The sequence below is a fragment of the Trachurus japonicus genome, chromosome 22 (genome assembly GCF_045865225.1).
Source record: "Trachurus japonicus isolate A0001 chromosome 22, Traja_1.0".
Classification (NCBI taxonomy): Eukaryota; Metazoa; Chordata; class Actinopteri; order Carangiformes; family Carangidae; genus Trachurus; species Trachurus japonicus.
Genome location: NC_140928.1, coordinates 18,201,073 through 18,213,476, shown reverse-complemented (window position 1 = coordinate 18,213,476; position 12,404 = coordinate 18,201,073). Strand labels below are relative to the sequence as shown.

The window sequence follows — 12,404 nt, the reverse complement described above, 5'->3', positions numbered from 1 at the left end:
AGACACCGTAATCCTTCTTAGTTTCCTCCAATACTCAAACATTTCTGTTAGTTTTACACTGCAACATAAGGTCCAGGTGAATGGAAAGACAAGACAACTAAAAACAGATTGTCCAGCAGGGGGCAGATTGTGTTCACTTCACCACACAGGGACATCACACTACAGACCTGTCCTTCACACATTCTCATGTTAACACACAGAGTTACTTAAATTTAGTTTATGAATTACTATATTTATCATAGATTGATTAAGAAACTAATAATTCTTCTTTACTTGAATCTGGCCACTTGATCCTAAAGAGTCTGAAGACCCGGTTTGGTAAATCCCCTTTAACATTTAACTATCCTCCAGTTCACTGACACAGACTCACACTGCAGTCAACAATTTATCCACTTCATATAATCAAAATCGTGATTATTATTATTATTATTATTATTATTAGTAGTATAATATTGGTTCTGGTGTTGGTGATACATAAAATATAATTGACCTGGGTAGAGCTGCCGCCCCATGTTGAGGCCATAGACTGTGGCCCCGGTTCGAGTCCCGCGTCTGACGGCCCTTTCCTGCGTGTCATTCCCCCACTCTCTGCCTCCCCATTTCCTGTCTCTCTCTCGACTGCACTATCAATTAAAAAGGTAATAAAAGCCCAAAAATATACTTAAAAAAAATAGAATAAAATATAATTGACCTGGGGATCAGACGTGTTTTTGCACCCTCATTTACCATATTTTATTTATGTAATCAATATTTAGTATCAATATTGGTTCTTATAAAGACTAGGTGAGCTAAAAAAATACATTAAATAAATGTTTGGAGATAATTCTCTCTATCATGTTTACAGACTGGCTGACAGTCAACCCCCTGCACTAATACAGTAGTTAATCATAATATACAGTAAAACCATACAAATAGAGTTAATGATCATAAAACCACAGAGTCTGAAGCTGCTGCCATTAATTCTTCTTATTTCAATCTATCATCGCCATTAAGAGGCTACAGGTCTGGCGTGAAGGTTTTTGCAGATGTGAGCTGTCAGACCTTGAAGTTTTCAGCTCAGACTGAGGTGTCTGTCAGAGCCCAGGTCTGAGACCTGCAGTCAGAAACCAGTCCACAACAGACAGAGCTGCAGTCCTCGGCTCAGATTCCCACGTTTCAAAATAAATAATCAGCTGTGATTTGTTTCAAGGAGGCTTATGGAGGCCTGCCGCTTCACGTGTCCAGCGCGCGCGCGTCAAGCAGCAGAACGAGGCATTACCACATGAGACTGCACAGGATCATATAGCAGCGATGCTGGTGTGTGATGCTGCGGTGTGTATGGGCTGGCGGAGTGACGCGCCAGCAGGAGTCGGACTCTGCAGTGCAATAAAGAGGCGGTGGCAGCTGAGAGCGCGAACCACTGGAGCGCAGAGGCGTCCGGACAACACAGCTGCTCCGCGCACCGCACACCGCACATCCCATATCCCATCACATCAGGGTTCAGGAGGAGAGAGAGAGACGCAGCAGCGGAGGATGTCGCTCCGGCCTCTCACCAACTCATCCACCCGCTGAACGAGGCTGCTCCACGGCTTCAGCCCCAGCTCAGGACTTTTTAAACACACCGGTGAGTCCTCTGATCTTTAAGCAGCCTTTAGATTGCTTTGCCTTAAACCCCAGCCTGTGGGAAGCAGCACTTTATGCGTGGTTAGATTTCATTTAAAAAAAAAAAAAATCCACTTTTTATGAAGTAACAAATGAGGCGCAGTTAAATAAATATTCATTTAGAAAAACAGACGTTGATGATTTAGGTTCGACAGGTGTTTAAAGTTCACTTCTCTAAAGTTGTGCATTTAAATGATCCTCAGTATTATCCATCATGTCCACATGTTAAATTATATTTAGTAATTACACAAATAATCAGATGATAAAGAAACAAGAGTGATGTTGGTTTTTAAGCACTGAACCTTCTTACAAACAGTTTCCATATAACAAACCCCAAACACAGTTCTGAGGGATTTTTACTTTTTCATTCTGATGGTTTCAGACCTGCAGGTCTCAGGTCTCTGCTCTTATCAGTCTCAAGTCACTGAGTGTGAAACAAAGATTTAAATGCTACTCATTGAACATGAATGATTCTCTGGAGCGCTGACACTTTAATTCCCCTGACAGTCTTCCTCCATGTTTCACTAATTAACAAAGTCCTGGACCAAAACAAAGAAAAGGCCTGACTCATATGCATTCACACCATACTCAGGCCTTTTCTCATCACCCCAGCTCTCAGTGGAGGCGTCCACACAACGGGCCGTGCATGCACATGGGAAAGTGTGAGAGAGGAAAGTCAGTTTAAACATTCATCAGTAGGTTTCAGTGTGAAGAAGGTTCAGATCCCTCACTCCAGTTAAACTCCACAGAGATACAAGTAAATGTCCTGCAAGATTTGACTACGATATTAATTAAACATTCGCCTTTTAGAGTTTAGAGTTTAGAGATTATTTATTTAGCACACAAATTTCAATGGTGCAAGGAGGGAACGAAGCCAGTTGGCTTGTACATAGGTTCCACCCCTATAGAATTTTTATATTTGAGTATAAATGTGTTAACGGTGTCAGCTTCTTTATACAGTATAACATTTACATTATACACTTAAATCCAAAGAGACTCTGTGATAAATAAAATGTTTGTAGTTGAATAGTACATTAGATAAGTTCCGGCTCCCTCACAGGTCTCCATCCAAGTGTATAGTTAATGGCTCAGTGTGTTGTCAAACAGATTTTATAACCGCTCGTTCAGCACCACAGATTAAAATAATGATCAATTTCTTTAAATAAGGAGACGATAGTCGTCATAGTCAGTGTTTTCTCAGCTTTTACAATGCTGCTGATTGTCGCTTGGACTTTTCTCTTCTCTTTACTAATTCATTTTTATTTGTTGTATCTGAGATGTGCTGAAAACTTTTATTCCTCTGGTGTGAAACTTTCATTTCTACTCTCTGCAAAAGAGAAACTCACTCAGTTGATCTGACAACTCAGATCCTCAAGGTCAGAAAATCTGTGAAAGTTTATGAATTTGTTATAACCAGCGGCACATCAGCTGGTTTTACTGCATGATCATATATTATATTACTTTAAAAACTTTCCCGCACTGGCTTGAATTAGCCTTTCAGATTTACAGTTACTGGAACCAGACCTGTGTGTGAATCTTGTAGTTTGGACCCGCTCAGTTCGGCAGAAGAACAGTCCCATTCCACATCCATTATAATGTGTGTGTGTGTGTGTGTGTGTGTGCGTACTACACCCAGACTGATCACGTTTACAGGGAGGTGAAAGTGTCTTTCACCTGAGCCGAGAGGGCCACATGTCTGTGAGTGTCTGAGGCCCCTGGTATGCAGACATCAAAGGGTTAAAGGTGAGGAAGGCTCAGCAGCTCACCACTTATCTCCTCTAATGACCTCCTAAGTAAAAGTCAATTACTTCTGCGTCATGATCAGAGGAGGCAGACCACAGGGGGCTGTTAGAGCTGTAGGAGCTGCTCATTACAGAGAGCGGAGTTCACTGAGCTGCTCTGGCTGCACATCAGACCTTTCATTTCTCCTATTTATTGTGTTTATTTAAATGTCTACAGCAAGAATCAAGTGTAAAACTCTGTCTGCATCTGACTCGTGTTAAGTTTATTATTCTGATGAAATGACTCGCTTCACAGTTTTGAGTGAAGTGACAGAATTCTTTGTCAACTTAAATCCACTTCTCCCTGCGTTTGGAAGAACCAGATTTTCCTTCAGTGCTGACTCCTCTGAAATTTCTGGAATAGATCAGATAATATTAATAATATTGATTATGATAAAACATTGGCTCCTTTTAAAACACAAACTGCAACATTTCACATGGTGTATCATGTCCAAGAAATGTCAAAACTGGAAGCTAAACACAAGCAGGACAGTCTGAACTCTGAGGAGGTTTTTTTTTAATCTTCACAGCCTGACACAGGCTCAGTGAAAACTTTTGAATCTGCTCAGATAGTCATGATCATACGTAGACAATGGAAACCAGTCGAAGAATAGGAGGGAACATTATAAACATTATAATTACAGGATGTGTTTCATTGAATTGCATACTGGAGGAAAAGTAATGACAACTTGGAAATTAGATACTACAATGATATGAGGAAGAAGAGACTGAAAATACTAAATAAAAAAAATTACCTGGAAAAGCTCTGAATTCAGGAGTATTTAACGTATCACTGTTTAATATCAGTATATATGTATGTATATTTATATATATACTCAAATATATGTATACACAGTTGCCCATAAAGTTGGAATTTCTCCTTTTATTCCAATTATAAAAGTTAATTGTGGTTATTATCACAGTGACGAGTTTGGAAGAGATTGATCAAGAAAGTTTTGAGAAGATATACACTTTATTTATCAAGAGTAAATCACATTGTCAGAATCATGAGAAGAGGTAAAAATTCCAACTTTATGGGCAGATGTGTATATCATATATCATACCATTTTAGCAGCAATTAAAAAGATTTAAAGTTTTGTTCTTTAACTGTTGTGTAGAGAACGGGTCGTATTCTGGTGAATGATATTCTTATTGTATTAATGTTTTTAAAAGTATGTGGAGTTTAAAACTGAAACGCACACGTGTGGGTCGGCACAGAGGCTGCCGTTTGACATGATGAGGGGCGGGGCATGTGGCTCCAGTCAGTCATCATCTCCCTCAGACAAAGATACTTTATTGTCTATTGTTGTTCTGTCTAATCAAACCTGATTTAACAGCTCACAGGTATTTCTGTCTCTGCCTCGACAGCCCCGGGCATGTACAGGAAACACAACTCCACTGTGTGTGTGTGTGTTCATGCTGCCAACTGTTATGTGTGGTGTTGACTCATGCACCACGTATATATGCTTATATGTCATTTAAGTGTATATATACTATATACATAGTAGCAGAAGTAGCAGAAGTAGATTGGTACAGAAAGTATGTTAGAGAGGAGGAAGTACAGAAAAGACAGGGCAACATCTTATTAAAGGTGATTTTCACCTCTTTTTGACTTGAAATGAATAAAATCGATGAAAAAAAGATAGTTTACATCTCATTACAGGAATGAGTCTTAACAGACCTGCAGTTCAGACAATGACCTGTTGATGATGAACAAAGTGTCATCTCAGTATCAAACATGTTGATGGGTTTCAGTGCTTTACCTTTTTACCTTTAGCAGCTGAAGCTACAACACCAATCTATGTGGATCCACCATGACCCACCTGAGACCTCTCAACCTTTCATCCACTGCTAATCCTGCTGTGTTACACAAGCAGAACCCAACTCCCGTCTGCCGGATGGATCTTTTCCAGTTGTAATGAAGTGATGACATGTTGTAGAGAGAATGTTGTTTATTTTCTCAGTGTGAGGCGAAACCTCTCCGATCATTCTGTCAGTCCTCAAACACTTCACCTATGGTAAACTTAGAGTAGAGAACATTATAATCAGCTGCATGTTTGTGTCTCCTCCAGAACCTGCTGGACTTTGTGTAGCAGCCATGGGCAGCAAGACTCTACCAGCCCCAGTCCCCCTGCACCCCTCCCTCCAGCTGGCCAACTACTCCCTCCTGCAGAGCTCCACCGGCCTCCAGCTGCCGGCCGACCACTTCCACAGCGTCTACAGCTTCAGCGCCCTGCACGCCATCCACCTCCACCAGTGGACCCTGGGCTACCCGCCGCTGGCTCTGCCCCGCTGCACCCTCTCCAAGCTGCCGGCCCAGTTCTCCTCCATGGCCTCCATCCCTATATTCCCTCACCTGCTGCAACCCAAGCAGGGCTCCTCGGAGCTGCTGCAGAGCTCCAAGAACAAGCCTCGCTTTGACTTTGCCAACCTGGCAGCGGCGGCCACCCAGGACGATTACCTGAAGGCGGAGGACCTGAGCATGTCGGGCGCTGCCGCGGCGCAGGCGTCGTCTCACCACTCCTCCTCCTCCGTCGGCCTCGGGTGCCTTCTGGACGTGACCAAACTCTCCTCCCCGGAGCGAAAGTCCAGCCGAGGCCGACTGCCCTCCAAGACCAAGAAAGAGTTCGTCTGCAAGTTCTGCGGCCGCCATTTTACCAAGTCCTACAACCTTCTGATCCACGAGAGGACGCACACGGATGAGAGGCCATACACCTGTGATATCTGCCACAAGGCCTTCAGAAGACAAGACCACCTCCGGGACCACAGGTAAGGACAGGACCTTATCAGTATTGTGTTTGCTAAGGTGTGGTGCTTTGTCAGTTTCTGCTCTCTCTTACTCAGTGCTGCCTCTCTGCACCTCGACTGATCTATGAGGTAGTGATGGTCTTTTCAGGCTGTGACCATGTCTGCACAGGAGGGATGGTTTTACATTTTTTGGGGGGAATATTAAGCCTTTATTTGATTGGACAGTGAAGAGAGGCAGGAAAGTAGGGATACTCACTAGGGGAACGACATGCAGCAAAGATCGTCGAACCAGTGACTGAGTGCTTTGGGGCAGACTAAACCCATATGGGACAAGCTGTAACCAGTCAACCACTGAGCCCCCCCAGGGGTCGGGTAGTGTGTTTAATGTGGGCGGCTCCATCCTCACACACAGGACAGGTTCAGTTCTGACTGGAGGTCACATGCATAGTCAGTGTAGTTACTATATACATGTGGAATACAGTTACTCTCCAGCCTGTATTGACAGTTTGGATGAGCAGTGGAGAAAGGTTTTAGCATATACATACATTATGTAACTACAAGACACAGCTTTTTTGTGTGTGTGTGTGTGTGTGTGTGTGTGTGTATTCAGCCTGATTCAAAACTCTCCAATTCTTCTTTCTCCCTCAGTCTCTCGGTCACTCTTCCTCTGTTTATCAAACAGTTTCAAAAACTTAAGCTGAGACATTTTCCACTCTCACGTCCGCACCACAGCTCCTGTCTCTCTGAGCTGATTTGTGTCTTTGTGTCTTTCCTTTTCCACCATCACTAACTAAAATATCAAACTGCTCAGCTTCCTGAAGTCACATCATTGAGGTTGGGGCCGTTGAGACTTAACACAGACACTAGTGAAACCTGGAGGAGAACATGGTCTAGATGAGGTCTGGACTGAGTCTCCAACAGACACAGTAGAGATCAGGCCTCTGCTGAGCCAACCACCATGTAGTTCTTATTCTCAACCAATCACACATCTATGTCACATCACAGAGACTCAGACTTTTGTGGGTAATAAAAGGACCTGAAGGGTCATTGATGATATTGAAATCTGAAATCTGAACTAATAGCTGCTGTTGTGCTGTGGTCCTGCTGCAGGTACATCCACTCCAAAGAAAAGCCCTTCAAATGTCAGGAGTGTGGGAAGGGCTTCTGTCAGTCCAGGACTCTGGCCGTCCACAAAACATTACACATGCAAGTCAAGGAACTGAAGCCAGCCAAAATCAAGTGATCCACCCCCCACAGCAGGGACGGGACAGGGACACTGGAAAACCAGGACCAAAGACAACAACCAAAGACTTTTTATTTCAGCTGTTTCTACATGAACTCAAGGATCAAACATTTTACTGAAAGAAGAGGAATGAGACTTAGCGGAGCGGTGTGTGAGCTCAGTCATCAGAGAGCCTGAGGGACGTGTGGACTTTGAACGGACCTTCAAAACCTTGTGGCTGCTCAGAAGCTTCTAATCCAAAGATTTTTATTAAAGGGACTTTTTAAAAGATCAAAGCCATGTTAACGTTTTTCTTCCTTTCACATTCCAATGATATTTTCATACAGATGCATTATATCAAAAAATGTATTTTTGCACTTTAACCTGATTATTGATTATTTACATATATCACTGGATTTCTAAAAGTTAATTTCAAAATGAATAATCATTCCTAAATAAAGTATTTTACTGTAACTGCTTGGCTGTGAATTGTTGCTATGGGGGGTGGAGGGAGGGGTCATCAGGCCTGATGATGATGGGGTGAGCTCCTCTTCCAGTTTGGACCAGTACAGATCTCTGGATACAGGGATATTCACTGTAACGTGGAGCTACTGCAGCTGCTGGGACAGGTAGAGATTGGATCACACCAGCAGGAATATGTGATATGATATGAATGTGTGGAGAGTTAAAGCTCAGTGACAAAGAGCTAGTTGAGGTCTCATCAGAGCCAGCCCTCACTATAAGCCCTATCAAAGCGGACAGTTTGAAGAGTGATTTCATACAGCTAGAGACTCTGCACTGAGTTATTGGTGATTGGGACATCCTGATAATAAAGAATTACAGCAGCCCTGTGGTAACATGTTGAAAACTCAACATCCTGTAGAGACAGGATGTTTCTGATTTTCACAATAACGCAGGTGGAAGAAGGCTGTCCTAGAGACTTGTTTCATGTGTGAGGGAAAGGTCATGCTGGTCAAAAATAACTTCAGTTATACAGATCATCCAAGTCTTTATGTCTTCACATACATACACACATACATATGTTTCTCTGCAACAAGATCCTGTGGTTAATTCTTTCAAATGCAGCACAAAGATCAGAAGGACAAGTATAGAGACAAGTCCATATTTTGGCAATGAGGACATCACCTTAACCAGAACTGTATCTGTCTATGATGGAAGTACATTGTATCCAAATATTCACATAACTGGTTAAAGACTTTTTACAGATAGGTGGGAGGTTGGGTTTGGGTCTGTTATTGGCTAAAACAGCTAGATCTAAGAGTACTGCAGTGGCTCACCCAGCCCAACATGTGGCTCAGTCCCAGATCACACTGACCAGAATTTGAAACTGAAGGCCCTTTGCTGAGTGTTGTTACCGTTCTCTCTGTTCTTGATTTGCTGTCTCACTTGAACTACCTATAGTAATGAATATATATATATATATATATAGAGAGAGAGAGAAGGCTTTTAAAGTGGAAGTGTAACAGTTGGTATATTACCTATAAAAAAAAGACAAGTGGATCAGAACTACTATTGGTTAGGATGAAATCAACAACCTTGTTGGAATGAAGTCCAGGTTGTAAAAGCTAAGTTGATGGTTTAGATGAAGACACCGTTCAGGTCAAAGACATGTACAGGACAGTTACACATACAGTATATTTCACATGTATATTATCTTTCTAAGCCTTGTGAAATTCCACCAGGTTGCTGAACCACTTTCATGAACTCTATTATGATTCTTATTAGTGACCACGGAGCCTCCTGTGATTATTCCAACACTTTCTGTTGCATTGTGAATCAACAGCGCTCAATGACCTCACTGAGGCAAAATAACAATAACAGTCTGAGAGAATCACTGAAGCGATTTAAGATTCAAGTCATAGACATTAAATGAAAGTGGAAATGGAAGTGTTGTGTGTGTGTGTGTGTGTGTGTGTGTGTGTGTGTGTGTGTGATTTGGGGTGGAGTGTGTATGTGTGTTGGCATTTTTAGTGCGTCATGCAGGAGGCTCCCGGTCCAAGGGAAGGAGAAGGGCTGGACAGATGGCCGGCCTGTTGCTCACCGTTTCTCTTGCAGTCAGGAACTCATCAGTCTGTCAGCAACTCCCTGAGAAGCCAGGGACACGGACACACACACACACACACACACACACACACACACACACACACACACACAGCTGGGGCAGCTTCAGATGGCAGGCAGTGGTGTACGTGACAGGAGTCTTGTTTGTGGCAGGAGGGACACTTCTTCTCAACCTCCTGCACCAGGATCAGACCTGAGCTACAGAGAGGAGACACGGAGTCTGCTACCACTCACTGGGGGGCAAGTCCAAGGCTGCTGGGGGGAAAAGTGGTCACGTTCTAAGGGTCATGACTGGGTTTGATAGAATATTATTAGAGTACCACACATTGTACCAGATTGTGTCACTCTGAACCACAGACTGAGACTGTTAGTCCCCTAATGATCAGGTTTATGTAGACCCCCCCTTCCCCACCCAAGGTTGATTAAAGTTCACCCCTCTCTCTCTATCGCTCTCTATCTCTCTGTGTTTGTGTACACAAAAGTGTATTAAAACCCGCAGTTCCACTAGTGACCATTAGAGTCTGGCTCCAACATTGAGTCAGTCCTTATGTCCAACTTTACAGCAGAAATAAACCTGTTTGCAGGCCTGTACAAAAACAGTTTTGGTCACTTTAGCTAATTTCCTCCTTCATGATAACTGTACATACAGGGATGCTTTTTACATAACACACTTATAAGTATATTTTTGGGCTTTTTTTTGTTGTTGTTGATAAAGACAGACAATGGGGAGGCAGAGAGAAGGGGAATGACATGCAGTAAAGGGCCGCCCAATGCAGGTTTCGAACTGGGACCGACTGCAGCGAGGACTGTAACCTCTGCATATAGAGCACCTGTGCAACCCACTGCCTCACACTGCGCCCCACACTTATATTATATTAAGGCTTAATGCTTTTTTCGGAATTGAGTGACAGGTGGGTGACTGCCTGCCACAAACAGGGAGTTACCCATAAAACATCCTTGTAACTGTTGAATATTTCCACAATACAAAGGTTTTGTGCAGGAATAAAAGGAGGTCAGAGGTCTGACTGTTTGTTATGTCTAAAGTCTCTTGGCTAATCCAGCCCCAGGCATAAGTGTTGCTCACATTATGGACACTGTAGAGCATAATCCAACAACTGCCTCGAAAACAACTGTCTGCGTTCTGTTATTATCTCATAGCGTGGTGAATGTGCAGGTCACAACTTGTCCACCAGAGCGTTTTGGAGTTGTTGGATTGTGTATTTGATGAGTTTGATGAGGGAAACCAAGAAATCCCATTAGCCTCCGTAGCGTAGCTCTGAGCAGCTCACGGCTCTGCTCCGCCGTTCTAAAAACAGCTTGCACCGACAATTAAAGGTAATGAACCTACTACTATGACTATAGGGATTATGGCAATGGGCCAATTTGCCAAAAATGTTGAACTATCCCTTTAAGGCTGTAACGTCCTCATTGTTGTACAGTAGTTGTCCTGTAAAAGCTCAGCAGGTGAGTCAGTGTCATGTTGAACTCAGCTCTGAGGGTCACAGCTGTTCCAAAAACAAACCAGGAGTGTATTAGCGGCCAACAACCTCTTTCACCAAAAAATAAAATAAATTAAAACTAAAGAATAAAGTAATAATAACAATATAATAATAATAATAATAGAGGAGTAGCTAACTGCTGCCTGTCACAGTGGTTAGTCACTGTAAACTCTGAGCCCCGAGGTAACGACCTCCCCCTGGCCTTGGCTTTACCTCTGTGTCCTCTGGGCCTGGGGGAAATGTCCTTCACTGCTACTGTCCTAACTGAATGATTTAGGAGGGGCTGGTAGAGGGCAGCGCTTCACACAGTAGACGCTGCTCCGGCCCACTGACACGTTTATGGTTTCCAGGGTTTCTGGGTGAGCTGGAGGGTGGCAGGATGGACGCACGGTGAACTGACAGACACACAGCCGACGGGGACCAGCTGTTCCCCCGCAGGCTTCCTCCAGCGGGGGAGGAGAGGGGAAGGAAGAGTCCCCCCCTCCCCCCCCCCTCTCTGACAGTCACAGAACAGGATCAGAGCGGGCCAGGAAGGTGAGCGCAGGTCTCGATGAAAATCACTTCCACGTGGTCAGTGGCCTCTTCACCCTGCTGCAGTTACACAGGCATGATGCCACAGCTGCCTCTACTGGTGAGTGTGTGTGTCGGTGTGTGTGTGTGTCGGTGGTTGTGTGTTAACGTGATAGAAACCAAGCGTATTATCTAGGCCTTTTCTCGAAAATTGTATATCCAAAATAAAATGAGTGGGCTATATCTCTGCAACACAAGGTCTATGTGAATACTTTTGGTGTCATAGTAAAGGAAAAAAAGAGAGAAATTGCTGAGATGTGTAAATTTCAGTAGTGTTACTGATGAAGAGTATGAAGATTAAGAAAAATTTAATAAATTTAATGTTCGCCCCCCAAAAAATAATCATATTTTGGATGAGTGTCCTTCAGAATGATGCTGCTAAAGCTCAAAACCTCTATCAAATGATTGTACAGTGTATGAACATTATCTCTGCAGTGGTTGATTCTGATAAAGTGAAGCAGTACAAAATAAATTAGATTTTACTATTTAATATTCAGGCGAACTTTCCAAAATGTCCATTTTTGGCACAGCTTGGAACCACCTGCCACTATAAACCATTGTTTAATCTTTATTTTCACACAATTATATCTCTGCAGCGGAGTGGTTGATTCATTCATTCGAACCGTTAGAGCCAATAAAATGAGGCTATACCCACGTGGATGTCATTGACAGTATTGGCAGCCAATCAGAATTAGAAGTCTTCTCATGAGCCAATCAGAATCAGCAGAATTCACGCGCAGGCTGTTGTGTGCGGTGGTCACAAAAGGTTTCCCGCTCCTAAAGCCCGTCTGGACCGATTTAGATGTAACACCTGTCAAAGTTCAACTATATTGTGGATTTACCCCATGGATCTATAATTTA

At 43.2% G+C, this 12,404-nt stretch overlaps 1 protein-coding gene across 1 annotated transcript; it reads left to right on the top strand.

The window, feature by feature from the left end:
* The first annotated feature begins 1,223 nt into the window (after positions 1-1,223).
* osr1 (odd-skipped related transcription factor 1) lies at positions 1,224-7,866 on the top strand. Its single transcript, XM_085768343.1, has 3 exons — positions 1,224-1,603; positions 5,495-6,191; positions 7,281-7,866. Exons 2-3 carry the CDS (start codon positions 5,521-5,523, stop codon positions 7,411-7,413), a joined length of 804 nt encoding a protein of 267 aa, XP_085624469.1. The 5' UTR covers positions 1,224-1,603; positions 5,495-5,520; the 3' UTR covers positions 7,414-7,866.
* The last annotated feature ends 4,538 nt before the right edge of the window (positions 7,867-12,404 follow it).